This window comes from Procambarus clarkii, chromosome 82 (assembly GCF_040958095.1).
Source record: "Procambarus clarkii isolate CNS0578487 chromosome 82, FALCON_Pclarkii_2.0, whole genome shotgun sequence".
Taxonomy (NCBI): Eukaryota; Metazoa; Arthropoda; class Malacostraca; order Decapoda; family Cambaridae; genus Procambarus; species Procambarus clarkii.
Window position 1 is genome coordinate 9,380,992 of NC_091231.1, and position 22,422 is coordinate 9,403,413.

The 22,422-nt window shown below is 48.8% G+C and overlaps 2 protein-coding genes across 4 annotated transcripts in view; one reads left to right on the top strand and one right to left on the bottom strand.

Moving 5' to 3' along the window:
- Window positions 1-22,422, bottom strand: part of LOC123764307 (uncharacterized) — a 275,355-nt gene that overhangs the window by 183,759 nt on the left and 69,174 nt on the right. The gene's annotated exons all lie outside the window — the stretch shown is intronic.
- LOC138358266 (LIM homeobox transcription factor 1-alpha-like) overlaps window positions 1-22,422 on the top strand; it is a 64,951-nt gene that overhangs the window by 38,553 nt on the left and 3,976 nt on the right. For 2 of the 3 annotated variants that reach the window (XM_069316075.1, XM_069316074.1), the window contains 3 exons: window positions 1,761-1,993; window positions 2,656-2,804; window positions 22,127-22,310. In XM_069316075.1, coding sequence (XP_069172176.1) covers window positions 1,761-1,993; window positions 2,656-2,804; window positions 22,127-22,310 — 566 coding nt within the window. The remainder of the gene's footprint in view (window positions 1-1,760; window positions 1,994-2,655; window positions 2,805-22,126; window positions 22,311-22,422) is intronic. The other variant, XM_069316076.1, reaches the window with a different exon arrangement.

Sequence of the window (22,422 nt, forward strand, 5' to 3'; positions counted from 1 at the left end):
CAAGTTGACGTTTAGTTTCGGGCCGTCGGATAATTGCACATTCCGGACACTTTACAGCGGCTCGGCCAGTGGCAAATGGGTATTTACGTTCCCTTTGCAATAGCAGATTCCTATTGGCTCAGGGCTAGAATACATTTTGGGATTTTTTTGGAATTACAAATGTGAACCCTACATGGCATTTTAACCAATAGAAATGCGATATTTACACACCATTTTCAGTTGAAACATTTCTATTGGTTGCTGCTGTCGTCCATTAGGGAGCTTCCGGAGTGCCCGGAGTGGGTCCCGCGCGCTCAGGCCTGGAGCTCCTGGAGCCATAACTTTCTTATATATATATATATATATATATATATATATATATATATATATATATATATATATATATATATATATATATATATATATATATAGTGTTCCTTGAGGTCCACGCTCTCCACTCTCACCTCCTCTCATATAGTAAAACTGATTAACAAACATTAATTGGTAGCAAACGTTCCTAGATAACAAACGTTAATAGGTAACAAACGTTGATAGGTAACAAACGTTAATAGGTAACAAACGTTAATAGGTAACAAACGTTCCTAGGTAAGAAACGTTCATTGGAGGTGGATGCTCTTCTAAGAACGGGAGGGGATGCCTAGCCATACGCATTGTTATGAGCATAATTATGAGCATAATCATTGTTGATGATGGAACACGGGTTGCTACAGCACGTGCCCGGCCCTCCCCCCCCCCCACCAAGGCCTACATATTCGCAGATCGGGTCGTACATCGTACGACCCGATCTACACGGGTCGTACATCGCAGTACGACCCGTGGCGTGCCGGGTCGTGTTGTTTCCTCTGGTGCTGTGTATGGAGTTTGTGTCGTTATTAGGAAGCCCGTCGTTCAGTCTCTGTTGGGGTCAGAGGCTTGGTTGGGATGGTTTATCTATGTGGACTTGAAGGATCCTGTGGTATAAATTGTAGCTTTCATTCCAAAACTTTTAATTTTACTGTTTATATCAAGATTACATTCAAATCGTATTCAAATGTTTCGTATATATATCGTTAGGTTAGCTGTATTTACCTTAAGTTAGGCTGTGTTAGGCTCCGTTGGGTTATTTTAGGCTGATGACCAGACCACACACTAAAATGTGAAGGGACGACGACGTTTCGGTCCGTCCTAGACCATTCTCAAGTCGATTGAGATTCTCAATCAACTTGAGAATGGTCCAGGACGGACCGAAACGTCGTCGTCCCTTCACATTCTAGTGTGTGGTCTGGTCATCATACTTTAGCCACGTTATTGTGACTCATCGCCTGCATATTTTAGGCTGGTTTTGGGTTGGGTTGGGTTGGGTTGGGTTATGTCGGTTTTAAAGTCTGTTGGTGAAAACCGTTTTGTGTATGATGGGAGGGGAGCTGGTCGGCCGAGCGGACAGCACACTGGACTTGTGATCCTGTGGTCCCGGGTTCGATGCCGGGCGCCAGCGAGAAACGGTGGGCAGAGTTTCTTTCACCCTATGCCCCTGTTACCTAGCAGTAAATAGGTACCTGGGTGTTAGTCAGCTGTCACGGGCTGCTTCCTGGGGGTGGAGGCCTGGTCAAGGACCGGGCCGCGGGGACACTAAAAAAAAAGCCCCGAAATCAACTCAAGATAACCTCAAGATAGGTGTATTGGCTGTACTAGCAGCGGAGATTCTCAGCACCAAATATGTGTAAGAGCTGGTTCCCAGAGCTGAGAGAACACTCGCTAATCGGAGCCGCCTCCTCACGCAGGCTGTTCTCTGTGAAGTGTGCCGGGTGTGGCGACCGCCTCCTGCCCCACGAGCTGGTGATGCGAGCGCAGTCTCTCGTCTTCCACCTCCACTGCTTCGCCTGCGTCGTCTGCTGCCAGGTGCTGCAGAAGGGCGACCAGTACGTGCTACGGGGTCACCAGCTCTTCTGCCGGGCCGACTACGAGAAAGAGATGTTCCTTCTACAGCAGCACGGGCCGCAGAGTGAGTGGCTGAGTTAGTATTGAAGTGTAGTTTTGTTTATTGTTTCATGATCTGGCTAACCCGCCGTGTATATTTACGCGGGAAACATCCCCTGTCCCTCCCTATCCCCCACCCCAAAAAAATCCCCTCATCACTCTCCCTTTTCTCAAATATCCTTTGAGTTTAAAATCGAGGAATAATTTCACTTTCAGTTTAAATAATAATACTAATTATAAAGCCTACTGAGGAAACTGGTTGGTATAGCCTCATGTATTTATTGGATTAGTGTTGACGGGTTGAGGTCTTGTGTACCGGTGATGTGTTCCTTGAGACGGTGGGCGCGCTCACTGGCTCCTCCTCTATATACTGCTTAAGAATCTTGCTCAAGTTTAGTATGAAGATCAACTCTCCATATGTGTAATATCGGTAATAGAAGATTTATTGAGATGTTTTATCAGTTTAATAAAATATGAATTCTCGTTCAAATATATGACTCATTCTTCAGATAAATTAGTAACATTTAGTTCACTTGTATAGTTTCAGTAATTTTTTTCCACAAACCTAAAATAGGAATGTCTTTAACCAATTAAGAAATAACAACATAAAAGAGCTGCACAGTAATGTGCAGTCCGAGGACCCAGCTTACTCTGTGCCTCCTACCAGACGATCATCGCCTTCGTCTATGGCTTCTGCAGGTCCACTGGGCGACGACTTCATAGTGGACGATGGGTCGAGACCTCGGGACGGTAGACGAGGCCCCAAGAGACCCAGAACGATCCTGACGTCGGCGCAGAGGAAGCAGTTCATGGCCTCCTTCAGCGTGTCTCCCAAGCCTTGCAGGAAGGTGGGTTGCTCAGCGGTAGTGCTGACGACGTACACTGTTAATATTGCTACTACTGCTGCTCTTCATATTGTTCCTGTTGCTAGTACCACTGAGGAGGCTTCGAGTGCTGCCGCTGCTGGTGGTACTGCTGCTGTGCACACGTCACCACTACCAACACCACCACCACCACCACTACCAACACCACCACCACCACCACTACTAACACCACCACCACCACCACTACCAACACCACCACCACCACCACTACCAACACCACCACCACCACCACTACCAACACCACCACCACCACCACTACCACTACCATCACCACCACCACCACTACCCCCACCACTACCCCCACCACTACCCCCACCACTACCCCCACCACTACCCCCACTACTACCCCCACTACTACCCCCAACACCACCCCACCACTACCACCACCCACCACCACCACCACCCACCACCACCACCACCACCACCACCACCACCACCACCACCACTACCACCAACACCACCCACCACCCCACCACCACCCACTACCCATGTTTACCCTGTACACCACCCCACACAGAGCGACGATTCAATCCGCCGATCTTAAACGATATTTATAGGGTGTTGAATCTAGCACTGGATTCCTTGTGTGGCCGCCACCAGCGGGGCTCCAGCCTCAAGCTGCCGACAAGTCTTGATGTGAAGGGATAATTACCACAATATGGCACGAGTTCCAGTCTACGAGTTCTGGCAGACAATACCTGCCTTGTATTAAATAGGAGCTGCCACGTATTAAATAGGAACTGCTGCATATCAAATAGAAGCTGTCAGGCATTAAATAGGTGCTGTCTCGTATCTCAGTCCATTAAACAAAGTTATGTAGAGAAGGCGGGGCCCAGGAGCTGACGCACTAGGGGAGGACATGGTGGTGAGGACAGTGAAGGCTCTGAGAGCAGCAGTTGCTGACGTCAGCACAGCGTTGGTTAAGATATGGCGCTATTTTTGGTGTAGCGATTCATGCTAAAATTTAGCGGTAGTTTGCTATATTGAGCGGTCGATCGCTACCAACGGAAGTGTCTGAGCCAGTAGGATCTAAAACTTGTACCAATATGACCATTATGACGTCATTGAGACATCACACCTTGTACACTCCACATATAAAATAAAAGTTTATCTTTTGTAATCGTTAGGTTAGGTTAGGTTAGGTTAGGTTAGGTTAAGTTAGGTTAGGTTAGGTTAGGTTAAGTTAGGTTAGGTTAGGTTAGGTTAGGTTAAGTTAGGTTAGGTTAGGTTAGGTTAGGTTAGGTTAAGTTAGGTTAGGTTAGGTTAGGTTGGGTTGGGTTAGGAGGTTAGGAGGTTAGGGTGAGTTTGGCTGGGTCTGATTTGTTTATAGAGTAACGATGACGTCCAAGCTTGCACACTTTTGTCAGGTGCTAGACCCCACTCGTGTGAGGCCGAGCACAACAGTGAGGTAACTCTCCTACAACAATGACGACCTCTTGCTGGACGCTGCAGCAGCAGCGGCGGCGGTGGTGAGAGGGGCGGTGCCACCCCAGGGTCATGGGTTATCGCCTGTTTTGACTGGCACTCACCGCTCCTGGTAAGCACTGGTGCCTCCAGCTTTGAGCCGGCACTGTCTGGTGGCATCAACCCTGGCTAATCTTTGACCTTTCTTTATTAAGCCTTCAAACGATTCTGCGGAAGGCGTGGACGACATGCTCTGTACTCCTTGCGGGGAGGAGAGATCCCCAGCTTCACATGTCAGTGGTAAGGATGGGTGGGAGAAGATTGGTATGGATAGATTGATTGATGAAGATTAAGCCACCCAAAAGGTGGCACGGGCAAGAATAGCCCGTAAGTGGTGGCCCTTTTGAGCCATTACCAGTATCAATACATGATACTGGAGATCTGTGGAGGTGCAACTGCACCCTGCGTGACGGGAGATGTCATCCATGGGTAAGGATAGAGAGGGAAGGATTGGTAAGGATGGATGGGTGGGGATGGATAGTTATGGATGAGCGGGGATGGATCTTGAGGTTATCTTGAGATGATTTCGGGGCTTTTTAGTGTCCCCGCGGCCCGGGCCTCGACCAGGCCTCCACCCCCCAGGAAGCAGCCCGTGACAGCTGACTAACACCCAGGTACCTATTTTACTGCTAGGTAACAAGGGGCATAGGATGAAAGAAACTCTGCCCATTGTTTCTCGCCGGTGCCCGGGATCGAACCCGGATTGGTAGGGATATAGCACAATAAAAGATGGTACACACATGATACCTGAGCCAATGGTCGCGCTCCTCTCGCTTTCTATCACAAACATCTTAAACCATTTGTTTTTCTTTGAACTATTTTCCTCACTCTGATGCTGTCGTAACCTTTCTTTATTTTCATGTGTACCTGTTCTTTGTTCTTGTTTATCTGTTATTTGTTCTGCCTGTTCCTGTACCTGTTCTTTGTTCTTGTTTATCTGTTATTTGTTCTGCCTGTTCCTGTACCTGTTCTTTGTTCTTGTTTATCTGTTATTTGTTCTGCCTGTTCCTGTACCTGTTCTTTGTTCTTGTTTATCTGTTATTTGTTCTGCCCTTTTGTTCTTCTTAAAGTATCCCCGTTGACGAATATTGTAATCAATATGTTCTTGGAGTTTTTTAGAGGATAACTAACATATTTAATATTAATAACATTGCTTTCTTAAACCATTTCTTGGTGGCATTTCTTCAGCCGTGCCCCTACTTAACCTGTTGACAGCCAGAGTTACCCCTTGGCCCTCATCTTCTCCCCCTTATATAACACGCTGTCCCACAGAGTGCCGACAGCCTGTGAGGGAAGAGGTTGGTGGGAGGGGGAGGAGGAGGAGGGGAAGTCCCAAGAGAGTGCTCAAGGAGGGGAACAGCATTTGTGCATTATGGCTGCTGTACTTGAGAGGGAAACGTGCGCTTGTGTATGCATGGCCTTGGGTACAAGTGCGTATACAGTGCATGTACTTGGCTATGTATATTGGGCAAGAGAGAGAGAGAGAGAGAGAGAGAGAAAGAGAGAGAGAGAGAGGGGGAGTGAGAGTGAGAGAGAGAGAGAGACTATATTTCAGTACTAAGGGTCTCTTGATGATGGGTCACCGTTGCTCTGTATAATAGAGAATAGGTTCACTTAAAGTCATATACCAACACGTCTATATGACTGAGTGGCGCAAAAAAACTTGTGAAAGAGCGTATGTGAGTGTTTGTGTTTGTTTATGGGTGTTTGCGCGGACGGCAGTAAATCAGATAAGTGTGTGTGTGCCTTTTGAGAAAGATGAGTGCGAACCCAATGAATTGTGTGTATATTAGGCCCCATTTGTTGATGTAGTAACTAGACACAGCGCGGACTCGTGCAATTCTCAGATACTCTTACTTTCCGCCATTTCCAGCTTAGTTTAAATCTGAGTATGTTATTAAGAGTAATAGTGTAGGTCATTATCGCAATGTAAACGCCTTTTATTCCTCAAGGTTTTTACTCTAAATATGGCGGCATTTGATCCAGGCTTCTGTGAGAAAGAATATACTACTGGGGAGTCTTAAAGTGGACCACTCCTGGCCTAAACACAACACCTATCACTCCTGGCTTCTGTGTATCCCTTCGAAATGGGCCTTGTCTGTCCGTCTGTCCAAACACAACAACAACCATTTCATCTCCAATGTAACTCCTGTCTAAACTGTCCGGCCCTAGTGACGGCAACACTGCGCGCACCGGTGACAGATTTATGGCCGCTGATTGGCTGACAGAACGAGTGACGTGCAGTACTGCCAATGAGTTTATCCTACATTATACAGAAAATACAGCTTTAAAAATAGCTAAAATAATTTTTACGGTTGGGTAAATTGAAGCTGAATCATTTTAAAAATATTACAGAGCGATTAATATAAAAAAAATGTAGGCTAAGCTTGAAGAATTTAGCTTTGTGGTGAATATCCATGATAAACTTTCACCCTAGTAACTGTGATGGCGCGGACGGCGTTGACAGCTGATGGGCGATGGATATTGGTTCATGCTGGGTCGATCCTGGTCAGTTTCGAACAAGGGGTGACGAAATGTTGATGGAATGAAGAGAAATGTGTCAGGATAATGGAAACTTGGCGTGAATACATCAGATTTGATTATACACTTTTCAGAGAATCAGACAAATAGGTCGTAGATGTGCGTAGCTCTGCGCTATTCTTAGCGTCAAGTCGCTAGCTTTATCTCAGCACTCGGAGGGCGTGGAGGAGGTTCCGGGTGAGGCACTCCATCCGCCGGGACAACACTGCCTTGTTGATCCTGGCCATCACTTACCCCCTGCCATCAGTCCCTGCCACCTGTTCCTGCCACCACTTCCACCTGAGACCAACATTCCTTGCCAGGTGCTGATTTTAATCCCAGCACCGCTATCTTGGTTGTGTCTTCCTCACGTGCTGTCATCACCCGCTGATAACAGTCACCTGCTGCCATCACCCGCTGTCATCACCCGCTGATAACAGTCACCTGCTTCCATCACCCGCTGATAACAGTCACCCGCTGTCATCACCCGCTGATAACAGTCACCCGGTACCATCACCTCTCATAGTTAAGACTGGTATCGCACCATGTGATCGCTACCACACCAGCCAATATAGCACCAACACCAGCACTGTTTCTCCAACACTATTTCTCCACCACTGTTCCTCCACTACCACTGCTCCTCTCCTCCACCACTACTCGTGGAGTAGCGGTGCCGTAACAGTGGTCGGGGAGCAGGACTCTGGTGAAGGTGGAGGAGCACTTGGTGTGTGGAGGGCGGGGATAGTTAAGAGGCCGGGCGGTGTTATCACCTTCGGGGTCTCCAGCCTCCCTGTTTGTTGACTCAGTCTCCAGGTACTTAGTGCCCGGAGTATTTATGGTGTGTGTGTGTGTGTCTGTGTGCTCGTTTGCGTGCGTGCTTCTTTGCGTGCATACGTGTTGGTGTGCGTGATTACCTGAGTCTACTTACAGGATGAGAGCTACGCTCGTAGTATCCCGTCTTCCCAGTACTCTTTGTCGTATAACACTTTGAAGTTACTGACGGGTTTGGCCTCCACCATCTCACCTAACTTGTTCCAGCCGTGTACCACGCTGGTTACAAAAGTGAACTTTCTAACGATTCTTCGGTAATTTGAGGATGTGAATGACTCCACATCCTCCTGTTGTTGATGTTGTAGGTTTCAAGAACTCTGTCAATTTTGTCGATTCCTATTACTATTTTGTAAGTAGTGATCATATCACCTCTTTTTCTTCAATCTTCTAGCTTTGGTGTATTTAATACCTCTTGTTTCTCAGTCCCGGAACCATTTAGTTGCATGTTGTTGCACAGTTTCCAGTGTACCGATGTGCTTCTTGAGACAGGAACACTACACAACTGCTGCACATTCCAGTTTTGGGTCTCACAAAGGTTGTGAGCAATTTTCTTAGTATTTCGCCACCCATGTATTTCCTAAAGTTGGAAAGCGTTGGATATGCTCCTCGCATACTGTTCTTTGTGTGGTCCTCAAGTGACAATTTTCTATCCAGAATCTTCTTTCTTTATCAGAATTTCTTTAAAGCCATGTCATACAACTTTTAGGTTGTGTGTGGTCTATTTTCTCTTTTTCCACATTTCACAACGTGACATTTATTTACATTAAAATTACGTTGCCATGTGTTGCTCCATATACTATTATCCTAGTCTTTTTGAAGGGTATGGCAATCCTCAAAGTTTCTTATCTTGTCTAGTAGTTTGCCATCATCAGCAAACATGTTCATATAATTATGTATTCCTCCTGTTAGATTGTTTATATAGACAATGAATATGATTGTTTATATAGACAATGAATATGACCGGTGCAAGAACTGAACCCCGTGTACTAGTATTAACACTTCTCCAGTCTGATACATTGCCTCTGATGCCTTCAATTTTCAGTGAGAAAATTTTTCTTCCACGTCAGAAATCTCTCTGTCACCCCCTCCAGTATGTTCCAGTTTCCAGAACAATTCATCTATCTTATTTTTGATCTGTACATATTTTGTTTTTGCTCTGTAATTTTAATTTAATTTATACTTAAATATTTTGTTATTTATTGTTAAACAAAAGTATCTCTCAGCAGGGTAATACTCTATTTAACTCTTCCAAATAACATCATCCAAGCTGGTATTTATTGGTGCTCAACGTAGGATCAACATTATTAACGCTGATTGATTGTTATATCAACATCGTTTGCCCAGCTTTGCTCGTTGATTAAACGGACTAGAGTATTTAGACGCTCAATGGTCGAGACAACTTGAGAGTAATCGACTACATCAACACTTAATCAGGACAATGAGAGTGTAACCGACCACAACAACGTTGGCGCAGGACAACAGAAGATTAACTAACCACTTCAACAATGGTGCGGGACAACAGAAGAATAACCGACCACAACAACAATGGCGCGAGACAACAGAAGAATAACCGACCACAACAACAATGGCGCAAGACAACAGAAGAATAACCGACCACAACAACAATGGTGCGAGACAACAGAAGAATAACCGACCACAACAACAATGGTGCGAGACAACAGAAGAATAACCGACCACAACAACAATGGCGCGAGACAACAGAAGAATAACCGACCACAACAACAATGGTGCTAGACAACAGAAGAATAACCGACCACAACAACAATGGCGCAAGACAACAGAAGAATAACCGACCACAACAACAATGGCGCGAGACAACAGAAGAATAACCGATGACAACAACAATGGCGCGAGACAACAGAAGAATAACCGACCACAACAACAATGGCGCGAGACAGCAGAAGAGTAACCGACCACAACAACAATGGCGCGGGACAACAGAAGAATAACCGACCACAACAACAATGGCGCGAGACAACAGAAGAATAACCGACCACAACAACAATGGCGCGAGACAGCAGAAGAATAACCGACCACAACAACAATGGCGCGGGACAACAGAAGAGTAACCGACCACAACAACAATGGCGCGGGACGCATAGTGGAGATAGGGAGGGGATTAAGCATATCACAATAAATAAATATTAGCATGCACTGCTTGTCTCGACTCACCAAGAGGTCTGTGTGGGCGTGAAAGGGCATGAGTGGATGAAGGGGAGGGCAAGCGGGTTGGTAAGGGAAAAGAATAAACGTAGGAGGAGGAGAAGACGCCAAAAAGTAGGAACCTGTACGCAGTATCTACCTTGAGGTTACCTTACCTTGAGGTGTTTTCGGGGCTTAGCGTCCCCGCGGCCCGGTCGTCGACTAGGCTTCCTGGTTGTTGGACTGGTCAACCAGGCTGTTAGACGCGGCTGCTCGCAGCCTGACGTATGAGTCATAGCCTGGTTGATCAAGTATCCTTTGGAGGTGCTTGTCAAGTTCTCTCTTCAACACAGTGAGGGGTCGGCCAGTTATAGCCCTTTTGTGTAGTGGAAGCGTGTTGAACAGTCTTGGGCCTCTGATTTTTTTTTCAGGGATATTCCTGCGCGGACCCTAAGCCTCTGGCTGGCCCACTTAGTGTTGCTTGTTTCTGTTTTACTTGGGCGGAATATGAGTATTTATGACTCGTATGGTCGCTTCAGTAAAATTTTGCCATATATGTTTAACAACTTCTTCTGCTCTGTTGAATCTAAGTTAAAATCTTAATGAGTGTAAAGGGCCTCTGATGTTGATAGAGTTCTCTCTCAGAGTACCTGTTGCACCTCTGCTTTTCAACGGAGGTATTCTGCACATCTTGCCATGCCTCCTGGTCTCATGTGATGTTATTTCTGTGTGCAGGTTTGGGATCAGCCCCTCTATTATTTTCCACGTGTAAATTATTATGTATCTCTCCCGCAGTAAGGGGAAATAAGTGGAATGCGCGAAGGAAACATTAAGTTATTATGGTGTGAGAAATGAAACAAACTGGCAGAGGAAAGAAGAAACTGAAGCGTTTAAATGGTAAGGGATTAAGGGGTATGTGGAGTTAAGGGGATATATGGGGGTTAAGGGGTATGTGGAGTTAAGGGGATATATGGGGTTAAGGGGTATGTGGGGGGAGTCTCGTACCGGAAGTCAAAAGACCCACCGGTTGTTTATGGATATGTGGGGGATGCGACCCGCTTCAAACAACAGCTTTGTCGACCAAGTAGATGCTTGATGAATCCTGGCCCTGACCCCAAGCCGGGCTTGTGGAGTTAAAGTGCTCTCAGAACCAACTACAGGTAAACCACGCCATCTTCCTAAGACCCCCCCCGTTCCCTAAGGTCTACCCTAACCTAACCATCCCTAAGACCTATCTTAACCTAACCTTCCCTAAGACCTATCCTAACCTAACCTTCCCTAAGACCTATCCTAACCTAACCTTCCCTAAGACCTATCCTAACTTAACCTTCCCTAAGGCCTATCCTAACCTAACCTTCCCTAAGACCTATCCTAACCTAACCTTCCCTAAGGCCTATCCTAACCTAACCTTCCCTAAGACCTATCCTAACCTAACCTTCCCTAAGGCCTATCCTAACCTAACCTTCCCTAAGACCTATCCTAACCTAACCTTCCCTAAGACCTATCCTAACCTAACCTTCCCTAAGACCTATCCTAACCTAACCTTCCCTAAGACCTATCCTAACTTAACCTTCCCTAAGGCCTATCCTAACCTAACCTTCCCTAAGACCTATCCTAACCTAACCTTCCCTAAGGCCTATCCTAACCTAACCTTCCCTAAGGCCTATCCTAACCTAACCTTCCCTAAGACCTATCCTAACTTAACCTTCCCTAAGGCCTATCCTAACCTAACCTTCCCTAAGACCTATCCTAATCTAACCTTCCCTAAGACCTATCCTAACCTAACCTTTCCTAAGGCCTATCCTAACCTAACCTTCCCTAAAATCTATCCTACCCTAACCTAACAAATTCCTCAAGACCCCCCCCCCACCCCTGTCCAGGGCTCTTGACTGGTGGCAATTTTATGTACACAATGAGATAACAATGGCCTGATATACCCATGGAGCCGGGTGGTGGGATCGATCCGGAATCCTGGCTCACCCGACGCGGGTTCGATACCACAGGGCGAGAGCTGCCCTGGGAGAGTTGAGCCCTCACTGGGGGCCAGAGATGAGTGCTGCCCCGTGAGAGTTAAGCCCCTCACTGCGGCTCCCTTGAGTGTGTTTACAAGTGTGACGGGTCAGTAAATTGAGCGTGAAGCAGCAGCAACATATACTGAGAGCCTCGACGGACTTAACAAGGACTGCCTTATTCAAGTGCGTGTTGAGAGTACAGTGTGGATGAGTGTGTTGTGAGTGTGTATTGTGCAGCTCGCTGAGAGCTCTATCACCTTGTTGTGATCCTCGCTGTCAGCCTTGTTAGTGAAGTTAATTTATTATGTACCCCATACCCATCCTGTGGGTGGTAGTGGTCCCCATACCCGTCCTGTGAGTGGTAGTGGTCCCCATACCCATCCTGTGAGTGGTAGTGGTCCCCATACCCATCCTGTGAGTGGTAGTGGTCCCCATACCCATCCTGTGAGTGGTAGTGGTCCCCATACCCATCCTGTGGGTGGTAGTGGTTCCCATACCCATCCTGTGAGTGGTAGTGGTCCCCATACCCATCCTGTGGGTGGTAGTGGTCCCCATACCCATCCTGTGGGTGGTAGTGGTCCCCATACCCATCCTGTGAGTGGTAGTGGTTCCCATACCCATCCTGTGGGTGGTAGTGGTTCCCATACCCATCCTGTGAGTGGTAGTGGTTCCCATACCCATCCTGTGAGTGGTAGTGGTTCCCATACCCATCCAGTGAGTGGTAGTGGTCCGTGTTGTAGTGTGAGGCGTGTTGTAGTGTGAGGTGGGTGTTGTAGTGTGAGGTGGGTGTTATAGTATGAGGTGGGTGTTGTAGTGTGAGGTGGGTGTTGTAGTGTGAGGTGGGTGTTGTAGTGTGAGGGGGTGTTGTAGTGTGAGGTGGGTGTTGTAGTGTGAGGGGGTGTTGTAGTGTGAGGGGGTGTTGTAGTGTGAGGTGGGTGTTGTAGTGTGAGGTGGGTGTTGTAGTGTGAGGTTTGTGTTGTAGTGTGAGGTGGGTGTTGTAGTGTGAGGTGGGTGTTGTAGTGTGAGGTGGGTGTTGTAGTGTGAGGGGGTGTTGTAGTGTGAGGTGGGTGTTGTAGTGTGAGGTGGGTGTTGTAGTGTGAGGGGGTGTTGTAGTGTGAGGTGGGTGTTGTAGTGTGAGGGGGTGTTGTAGTGTGAGGGGGTGTTGTAGTGTGAGGTGGGTGTTGTAGTGTGAGGTGGGTGTTGTAGTGTGAGGTGGGTGTTGTAGTGTGAGGTGGGTGTTGTAGTGTGAGGTGGGTGTTGTAGTGTGAGGGGGTGTTGTAGTGTGAGGTGGATGTTGTAGTGTGAGGTGGATGTTGTAGTGTGAGGTGGATGTTGTAGTGTGAGGGGGTGTTGTAGTGTGAGGTGGATGTTGTAGTGTGAGGGGGTGTTGTAGTGTGAGGTGGATGTTGTAGTGTGAGGGGTGTTGTAGTGTGAGGTGGATGTTGTAGTGTGAGGTGGGTGTTGTAGTGTGAGGGTGTTGTAGTGTGAGGTGGGTGTTGTAGTGTGAGGGTGTTGTAGTGTGAGGGGGTGTTGTAGTGTGAGGTGGGTGTTGTAGTGTGAGGTGGATGTTGTAGTGTGAGGTGGATGTTGTAGTGTGAGGTGGGTGTTGTAGTGTAAGGTGGATGTTGTAGTGTGAGGTGGATGTTGTAGTGTGAGGTAGGTGTTGTAGTGTGAGGGTGTTGTAGTGTGAGGTGGGTGTTGTAGTGTGAGGGTGTTGTAGTGTGAGGGGGTGTTGTAGTGTGAGGTGGGTGTTGTAGTGTGAGGTGGATGTTGTAGTGTGAGGTGGGTGTTGTAGTGTGAGGTGGATGTTGTAGTGTGAGGTGGGTGTTGTAGTGTGAGGTGGGTGTTGTAGTGTGAGGTGGATGTTGTAGTGTGAGGTGGGTGTTGTAGTGTGAGGTGGGTGTTGTAGTGTGAGGTGGGTGTTGTAGTGTGAGGTGGGTGTTGTAGTGTGAGGTGGGTGTTGTAGTGTGAGGTGGATGTTGTAGTGTGAGGTGGGTGTTGTAGTGTGAGGTGGGTGTTGTAGTGTGAGGGGGTGTTGTAGTGTGAGGTGGGTGTTGTAGTGTGAGGTGGGTGTTGTAGTGTGAGGGGGTGTTGTAGTGTGAGGTGGGTGTTGTAGTGTGAGGTGGGTGTTGTAGTGTGAGGTGGGTGTTGTAGTGTGAGGGGGTGTTGTAGTGTGAGGTGGGTGTTGTAGTGTGAGGTGGGTGTTGTAGTGTGAGGGGGTGTTGTAGTGTGAGGTGGGTGTTGTAGTGTGAGGTGGGTGTTGTAGTGTGAGGTGGGTGTTGTAGTGTGAGGTGGGTGTTGTAGTGTGAGGTGGGTGTTGTAGTGTGAGGGGGTGTTGTAGTGTGAGGTGGGTGTTGTAGTGTGAGGTGGGTGTTGTAGTGTGAGGTGGGTGTTGTAGTGTGAGGTGGGTGTTGTAGTGTGAGGTGGGTGTTGTAGTGTGAGGTGGGTGTTGTAGTGTGAGGTGGGTGTTGTAGTGTGAGGTGGGTGTTGTAGTGTGAGGGGGTGTTGTAGTGTGAGGTGGGTGTTGTAGTGTGAGGTGGGTGTTGTAGTGTGAGGTGGGTGTTGTAGTGTGAGGTGGGTGTTGTAGTGTGAGGGGTGTTGTAGTGTGAGGGGTGTTGTAGTGTGAGGTGGGTGTTGTAGTGTGAGGTGGGTGTTGTAGTGTGAGGGGTGTTGTAGTGTGAGGTGGGTGTTGTAGTGTGAGGTGGGTGTTGTAGTGTGAGGTGGGTGTTGTAGTGTGAGGGGTGTTGTAGTGTGAGGTGGGTGTTGTAGTGTGAGGTGGGTGTTGTAGTGTGAGGTGGGTGTTGTAGTGTGAGGTGGGTGTTGTAGTGTGAGGTGGGTGTTGTAGTGTGAGGTGGGTGTTGTAGTGTGAGGTGGGTGTTGTAGTGTGAGGGTGTTGTAGTGTGAGGGTGTTGTAGTGTGAGGGGGTGTTGTAGTGTGAGGGTGTTGTAGTGTGAGGTGGGTGTTGTAGTGTGAGGGTGTTGTAGTGTGAGGTGGGTGTTGTAGTGTGAGGGGTGTTGTAGTGTGAGTAATGAAGAATAATACAAACAAAAGATATGATTCGTTCTTCAGTTCCTGGTCCCCCTTGCGGGGGGTCGAACCCTGGCTCTTAAACGGGCTCTTATGTATGACCTCACTACACCCGGCACCCCCCCCCCCACACACACTTGTTCTCCGTCACCCACACACACTTGTTCTCCGTCACCCACACACACTTGTTCTCCGTCACCCACACACACTTGTTCTCCGTCACCCACACACACTTGTTCTCCGTCACCCACACACACTTGTTCTCCGTCACCCCCACACACACTTGTTCTCCGTCACCCACACACACTTGTTCTCCGTCACCCACACACACTTGTTCTCCGTCACCCACACACTTGTTCTCCGTCACCCACACACACACCACTTGTTCTCCGTCACCCCCACACACACTTGTTCTCCGTCACCCCCACACACACTTGTTCTCCGTCACCCACACACACACTTGTTCTCCGTCACCCCCACACACACTTGTTCTCCGTCACCCACACACACTTGTTCTCCGTCACCCCCACACACACTTGTTCTCCGTCACCCCCACACACACTTGTTCTCCGTCACCCACACACACACTTGTTCTCCGTCACCCCTACACACACTTGTTCTCCGTCACCCACACACACTTGTTCTCCGTCACCCACACACACTTGTTCTCCGTCACCCACACACACTTGTTCTCCGTCACCCACACACACACTTGTTCTCCGTCACCCACACACACACTTGTTCTCCGTCACCCACACACACACTTGTTCTCCGTCACCCCCACACACACTTGTTCTCCGTCACCCACACACACTTGTTCTCCGTCACCCCCACACACACTTGTTCTCCGTCACCCCCACACACACTTGTTCTCCGTCACCCACACACACACTTGTTCTCCGTCACCCCTACACACACTTGTTCTCCGTCACCCACACACACTTGTTCTCCGTCACCCACACACACTTGTTCTCCGTCACCCACACACACTTGTTCTCCGTCACCCACACACACACTTGTTCTCCGTCACCCACACACACACTTGTTCTCCGTCACCCACACACACTTGTTCTCCGTCACCCACACACACACTTGTTCTCCGTCACCCACACACACTTGTTCTCCGTCACCCACACACACACTTGTTCTCCGTCACCCACACACACACACACACTTGTTCTCCGTCACCCACACACACACTTGTTCTCCGTCACCCACCCACACACACTTGTTCTCCGTCACCCACACACACACACTTGTTCTCCGTCACCCACACACACACACTTGTTCTCCGTCACCCACACACACACACTTGTTCTCCGTCACCCTCACACACTTGTTCTCCGTCACCCTCACACACTTGTTCTCCGTCACCCTCACACACTTGTTCTCCGTCACCCTCACACACTTGTTCTCCGTCACCCTCACACACTTGTTCTCCGTCACCCTCACACACTTGTTCATCATCAATCCCGCACCCTACACTGTCACCCCTCACTATCACCCCTCACTATCACCCCTCACAATCACCCCCTCACTATCACCCCTCACTATCACCCTTCACTATCATGACCTGGAGACAGTCGTCTGTTCTTCCCCGCTTGGAGCCCAGGTGGGGGGTGGGGGGTGGAGGCCCCCAGCAGCCTGGCCGGGGTCACTCCGGGTCACTGCTGTGTGTAGTGATGAGTGTGATGAGTGGCCTTGATGGCCTCTCCGAGAGTCCCGCCCTGCAGTAGCACACACCTGTTCCCCCTCACTCCACACCTGTTCTCCCTCACTCCACACCTGTTCCCCCTCACTCCACACCTGTTCTCCCTCACTCCACACCTGTTCCCCCTCACTCCACACCTGTTCCCCCTCACTCCACACCTGTTCTCCCTCACTCCACACCTGTTCCCCTCACTCTGCTCCAGGGCGCGGGGACACATGTCACGCTGGTTGTTGTTGTTTCAGATTCAGCTACTTACGACAAAAGTTCCAAAGTAGCACGGGCTATGGTGAGCCCATAGTGGACTTACCTGGCACAGGAGCGGTGCTGTAACTGGGTGAGGCTGGAATTACAGGTGTTTATGTAGCTCCCTCCAAGGCTTCCCCCCCCCCTCACTCCCTGAGGTCTTCTCTCATTCCTTGGAGGTCTTCTCTCACTCCTTGGAGGTCTTCTCTCACTCCCTGGAGGTCTTCTCTCACTCCCTGGAGGTCTTCTCTCACTCCCTGGAGGTCTTCTCTCACTCCCTGAAGGTCTTTTCTCACTCCCTGAAGGTCTTCTCTCACTCCCTGAAGGTCTTCTCTCACTCCCTGGAGGTCTTCTCTCACTCCTTGGAGGTCTTCTCTCACTCCCTGAAGGTCTTCTCTCACTCCCTGAAGGTCTTCTCTCACTCCATGAAGGTCTTCTCTCACTCCCTGAAGGTCTTCTCTCACTCCCTGAAGGTCTTCTCTCACTCCCTGAAGGTCTTCTCTCACTCCCTGAAGGTCTTCTCTCACTCCCTGAAGGTCTTTTCTCACTTCCTGAAGGTCTTCTTTCACTCCTTGGAGGTCTTCTCTCACTCCATGGAGGTCTTCTCTCACTCCTTGGAGGTCTTCTCTCACTCCCTGGAGGTCTTCTCTCACTCACTGCAAGACCTTCCCTCTCTCCCTCCCTCCCTCCCTGTAAGACCCTCCCTCCCTCCCTGCCCCTCCTCTTAAGTATCATCTCGAGGGCTTATCAAGTTCCGGTTCCGCTGTGTGTCGTTCCTTATATCCAGTTGGTCACTTTATCGCGCTAAATGTTATCCAAATATGCTGGTGTTCGCCTACGTGGCCCAGGGGGATCGTTAGGGGGAGGGGAGGGAGGGTGGGAGGGGGGAGGGGAGGGAGGGTGGGAGGGGGGAGGGGGGAGGGTCGAGGGGAGAGGGATAAGTTGATGCTGTGGTCCCAGGGTCACGCTGGCACTCCAGGGGGTGAGGGCGGGATGAACACTTGCTCCAACCCCACACGCGTGTGTGTACACACACACACACACACACACACACACACACACACACACACACACACACACACACACACACACACACACACATACACACACACACACACACTGAAAATGATATAGCTAATAAAGCCACGACCGAACCAAAGCTACTACACAGTCACATCAGGAGGAAGACAACAGTGAAGGAACAGGTGATGAAACTTAGGACGGGTGAGGACAGGTACACAGAGAAGGACAAAGAGGTGTGTGAAGAACTCAACAAAAGGGGCCAGGAGGTCTTTACAATAGAACAATGACAAGAGAGGTCACGGCGCTAGGAGAGGTGGCAGCAAACCTGGCGACCTCGGAAGGGTTCTCAATTACAAGAGATGAGGTCAAGAAGCATCTATTGGAGCTGGATGTGAGAAAAGCTGTTGGGCCGGACGGAATCTCACCATGGGTATTGAAAGAGTGTGCAGGAGCACTTTGTTTGCCACTCTCCATAGTGTATAGTAGGTCACTGGAAACGGGAGACCTACCAGAAATATGGAAGACGGCTAATGTAGTCCCAATATACAAAAAGGGTGACAGACAAGAGGCACTGAACTACAGGCCACTGTCTTTAACTTGTATACCATGCAAGGTGATGGAGAAGATAGTGAGAAAAAACCTAGTAACACATCTGGAGAGAAGGGACTTCGTGACAACCCATCAACATGGGTTCAGGGAGGGTAAATCTTGCCTTACAGGCTTAATAGAATTCTACGATCAGGTGACAAAGATTAAGCAAAAAAGAGAAGGATGTGCGGACTGCATTTTTTTTGGACTATCGGAAAGCCTTTGACACAGTACCCCATGAAAGGCTGAGGCATAAGCTGGAGAAACAGGCAGGAGTAACTGGTAGGGCGCTCCAGTGGATAAGGGAGTACCTAAGCAATAGGAAGCAGAGAGTTACAGTGAGGGGTGAAACCTCAGACGGGCGTGAAATCACCAGTGGAGTCCCACAGGGCTCTGTACTCGGACCTATCCTGTTTCTTATATACGTAAGTGATCTCCCAGAGGGTATAGACTCATTCCTCTCAATGTTTGCTGACGACGCCAAAATTATGAGAAGGATTAAGACAGGGGAGGACAGCTTGAGGTTTCAAGAAGACCTGGACAAGCTGCAGGAATGGTCGAACAATTGGTTGTTAGAGTTTAAGCCAAGCAAATGTAATGTAATAAAGATAGGTGTAGGGAGCAGGAGACCAGATACAAGGTATCATTTGGGAGATGAAATACTTCAAGAATCAGAGAGAGAGAAAGACCTGGGGTTGATATCACGCCAGACCTGTCCCCTGAAGCTCATATCAAGAGGATAACATCAGTGGCATGTGCCAGGTTGGATAACATAAGAACTGCCTTTAGAAACTTGTGTAAGGAATCTTTCAGAACATTATATACCATATATGTCAGACCAATCCTGGAGTATGCGGCTCCAGCATGGAGTCCATATCTAGTCAAGCTTAAGACTAAACTGGAAAAAGTTCAAAGGTTTGCCACCAGACTACTACCTGAGCTGAGAGGTATGAGCTACGAGGAGAGACTACAGAAATTAAACCTCACTTCGTTGGAAGACAGAAGAGTTAGGGGGGACATGATCACCACATTCAAGATTCTCAAGGGAATTGATAGGGTAGATAAAGACAGGCTATTTTACACAAGGGGCACACGCACTAGGGGACACAGGTGGAAACTGAGTGCCCAAATGAGCCACAGAGATATTAGAAAGAACTTTTTCAGTGTCAGAGTAGTTAGTAAATGGAATGCATTAGGCAGTAATGTGGTGGAGGCTGACTCCATACACAGTTTCAAGTGTAGATATAACAGAGCCCAGCAGGCTCTGGACGCCAGTTGATTGACGGTTGAGAAGCGGGACCAAAGAGCCAGAGCTCAACCCCGGCAATCACAACTAGGTGAGTACACACCCGCCCTATGCCATATTTGTATCTGCATTGTATAAACATTTTATATACTGTATTATAGAACATGATAATGTTCATCTTTGATTCAGTTGTATTAATGATCCTACACCATACTGACACAGCGCTCACATGACGGTACAAATGGGCATGAGGGACATGTGATGGTGGAGCCTGAGAATGTGCAGCACTGGTACCAGGGTACTGGCACTATGGTACTGGCACCAGGGTACTGGCACTATGGTACTGGCACCAGGGTACTGGCACCAGGGTGCTGGCACTATGGTACTGGCACCAGGGTACTGGCACTATGGTACTGGCACCAGGGTACTGGCACTATGGTACTGGCACCAGGGTACTGGCACTATGGTACTGGCACCAGGGTACTGGCACCAGGGTACTGGCACTATGGTACTGGCTCCAGGGTACTGGCACTATGGTACTGGCACCAGAGTACTGGCACTATGGTACTGGCACCAGGGTACTGGCACTATGGTACTGGCACCAGGGTACTGGCACTATGGTACTGGCACCAGGGTGCTGGCACTATGGTACTGGCACCAGGGTACTGGCACCAGGGTACTGGCACTATGGTACTGGCACCAGGGTACTGGCACTATGGTACTGGCACCAGGGTACTAGTGAGAGTGAGAGTGTTCGGAGCGAACAGCTGCAAGAGACCTGGAGAGAGAGAGGATGCAGGTGAAGTAACAAATGTGTTACAGAAGTCACTATGAGAGTAATATGGTGATGACGCCAAGTGAGAGCAAGAGAGGCCTCAAGATTAACGATAAGACGATAAGGTGCCACGGACCGGAAGCAGCTGGCACTGACTGTGATTGACAACCTGTCACCGGGAAATCCTATAAATGACAGTTTCAAGTTCCTGTGAAATGCTGGCAAACTTTAAGTTGACATCCAATTTCCGGTTGTCGGGGACAGGAAGACTGTGTTTTGACTTATCGAGGTGTAAGCCTACTATTGACCTTCGTCAGGAAGCCACCCACAACAGTTGCCTGACTCCCGGGTACCTGTTTTACTGCTAGGTGAACAGAGGCATTAAATGAAAAGGAAACGTTTCCAACCTTTCCTGTCCCGTTCTGGGACTGAACCCTGGTCCCTCGGTTGGAAGTCGAGAACGTAGACTACTGTGCTACAGGATGCATGAATAATAGTATTCATAATGATCGTAAGACAAAACGTGTTGTATACATCAGCGATTCACTGTGAATACAGGGAGTGTATATACGGAGTATACATCAGCGAGTCACTGTGAGGGAGGGAGGTCTCGGAGTGGCGAGGCGTCACCAGTGGAGTCCCACAGGGCTCAGGTCTTGGACCTATTCTGTTTCTGATATATGTAAATGATCTCCCAGAGGTAATAGACTCGTTCCTCTCAATGTTTGTTGATGATGCAAAAATTATGAGGACGATTAAGAGAGAAGAAGATAGTATGAGGCTACAAGATGACCTTGACAAACTGAAGGAATGGTCCAACAAATGGCTACTAAAGTTCAACCCGGGTAAATGTAAGGTAATGAAACTAGTCGGAGGAAGTAGGAGGCCAGACACTGGATGGGAGATGAAGTCCTTCATGAAACGGACAGAGAGAAAGATCTAGGAGTTGATATCACGCCAAACCTGCCTCCTGAACTTTACATCAAAATAATAGCATTAGCGGCGTATGCTATTATATAAGGATAAATTGATAAGGATAAATTGTTTAACAAGGGGGGTACACGAACAAAGGGACACAGGTGGAGACTGAGAACCCAAATGAGCCACAGGGACGTTAGAAAGAACTTTTTCAGTGTCAGAGTAGTTAGTAAATGGAATGCATTAGGCAGTGATGTGGTGAAGGCTGACTCCATACACAGTTTCAAATGTGGATATGATAGAGCCCAGTAAGCTCAGGAACCTGTACACCAGTTGATTGACCGTTGAGAGGCGGGACCAAAGAGCCGAAGCTCAACCTCCCGCAAGCACACCTAGGTGAGTACACCACTGGTGAGGTGATTTACCTGAAGAAACCTCCCACCACTGGTATAATGCTGTCGTAAACAGTCAAAACAATCACAAACAAGTAAACAGCATTGTGTGTTTTCTCCCCTTTTTCACCCTCCCCCAGTACACACACCCCAATACACCCCCTTAGGACCCCCCTCCCCCAATACACCCCCCCCCCAGGCACACACCTTGCCCGGAATCCCAGCTAAGACTCCCCCAGGGAACACCTGCAAGTAGTACTCCCCGGTGTAAGTCATGGCCAGACAGAAGCTGCGAGTAAGAGGTAAGACCGGCAAGGAACACTGGCCCGGGTAAGACTGCCCCAAGTAACAGTAGCGTGCTCTTACCCCGCAGGTCCGCGAGCAGCTGGCCAAGGAGACGGGGCTGAGCGTACGCGTGGTCCAGGTCTGGTTCCAGAACCAGAGGGCGAAGATGAAGAAGCTGCAGCGACGGGCCAAGCAGACGGAACACAACAACAACGACAAGGACGAGAAGGAGGACAAGGGCGAGGGCGGGAAGAAGGAGGGAAGTGGTGAAGGTGAGTGTACTCTAGGAGGGGGTGTACATCGTCTAGGAGGGGGTGTACACCGTCTAGGAGGGGGTGTACACCGTCTAGGAGGGGGTGTACACCGTCTAGAAGGGGGTGTACA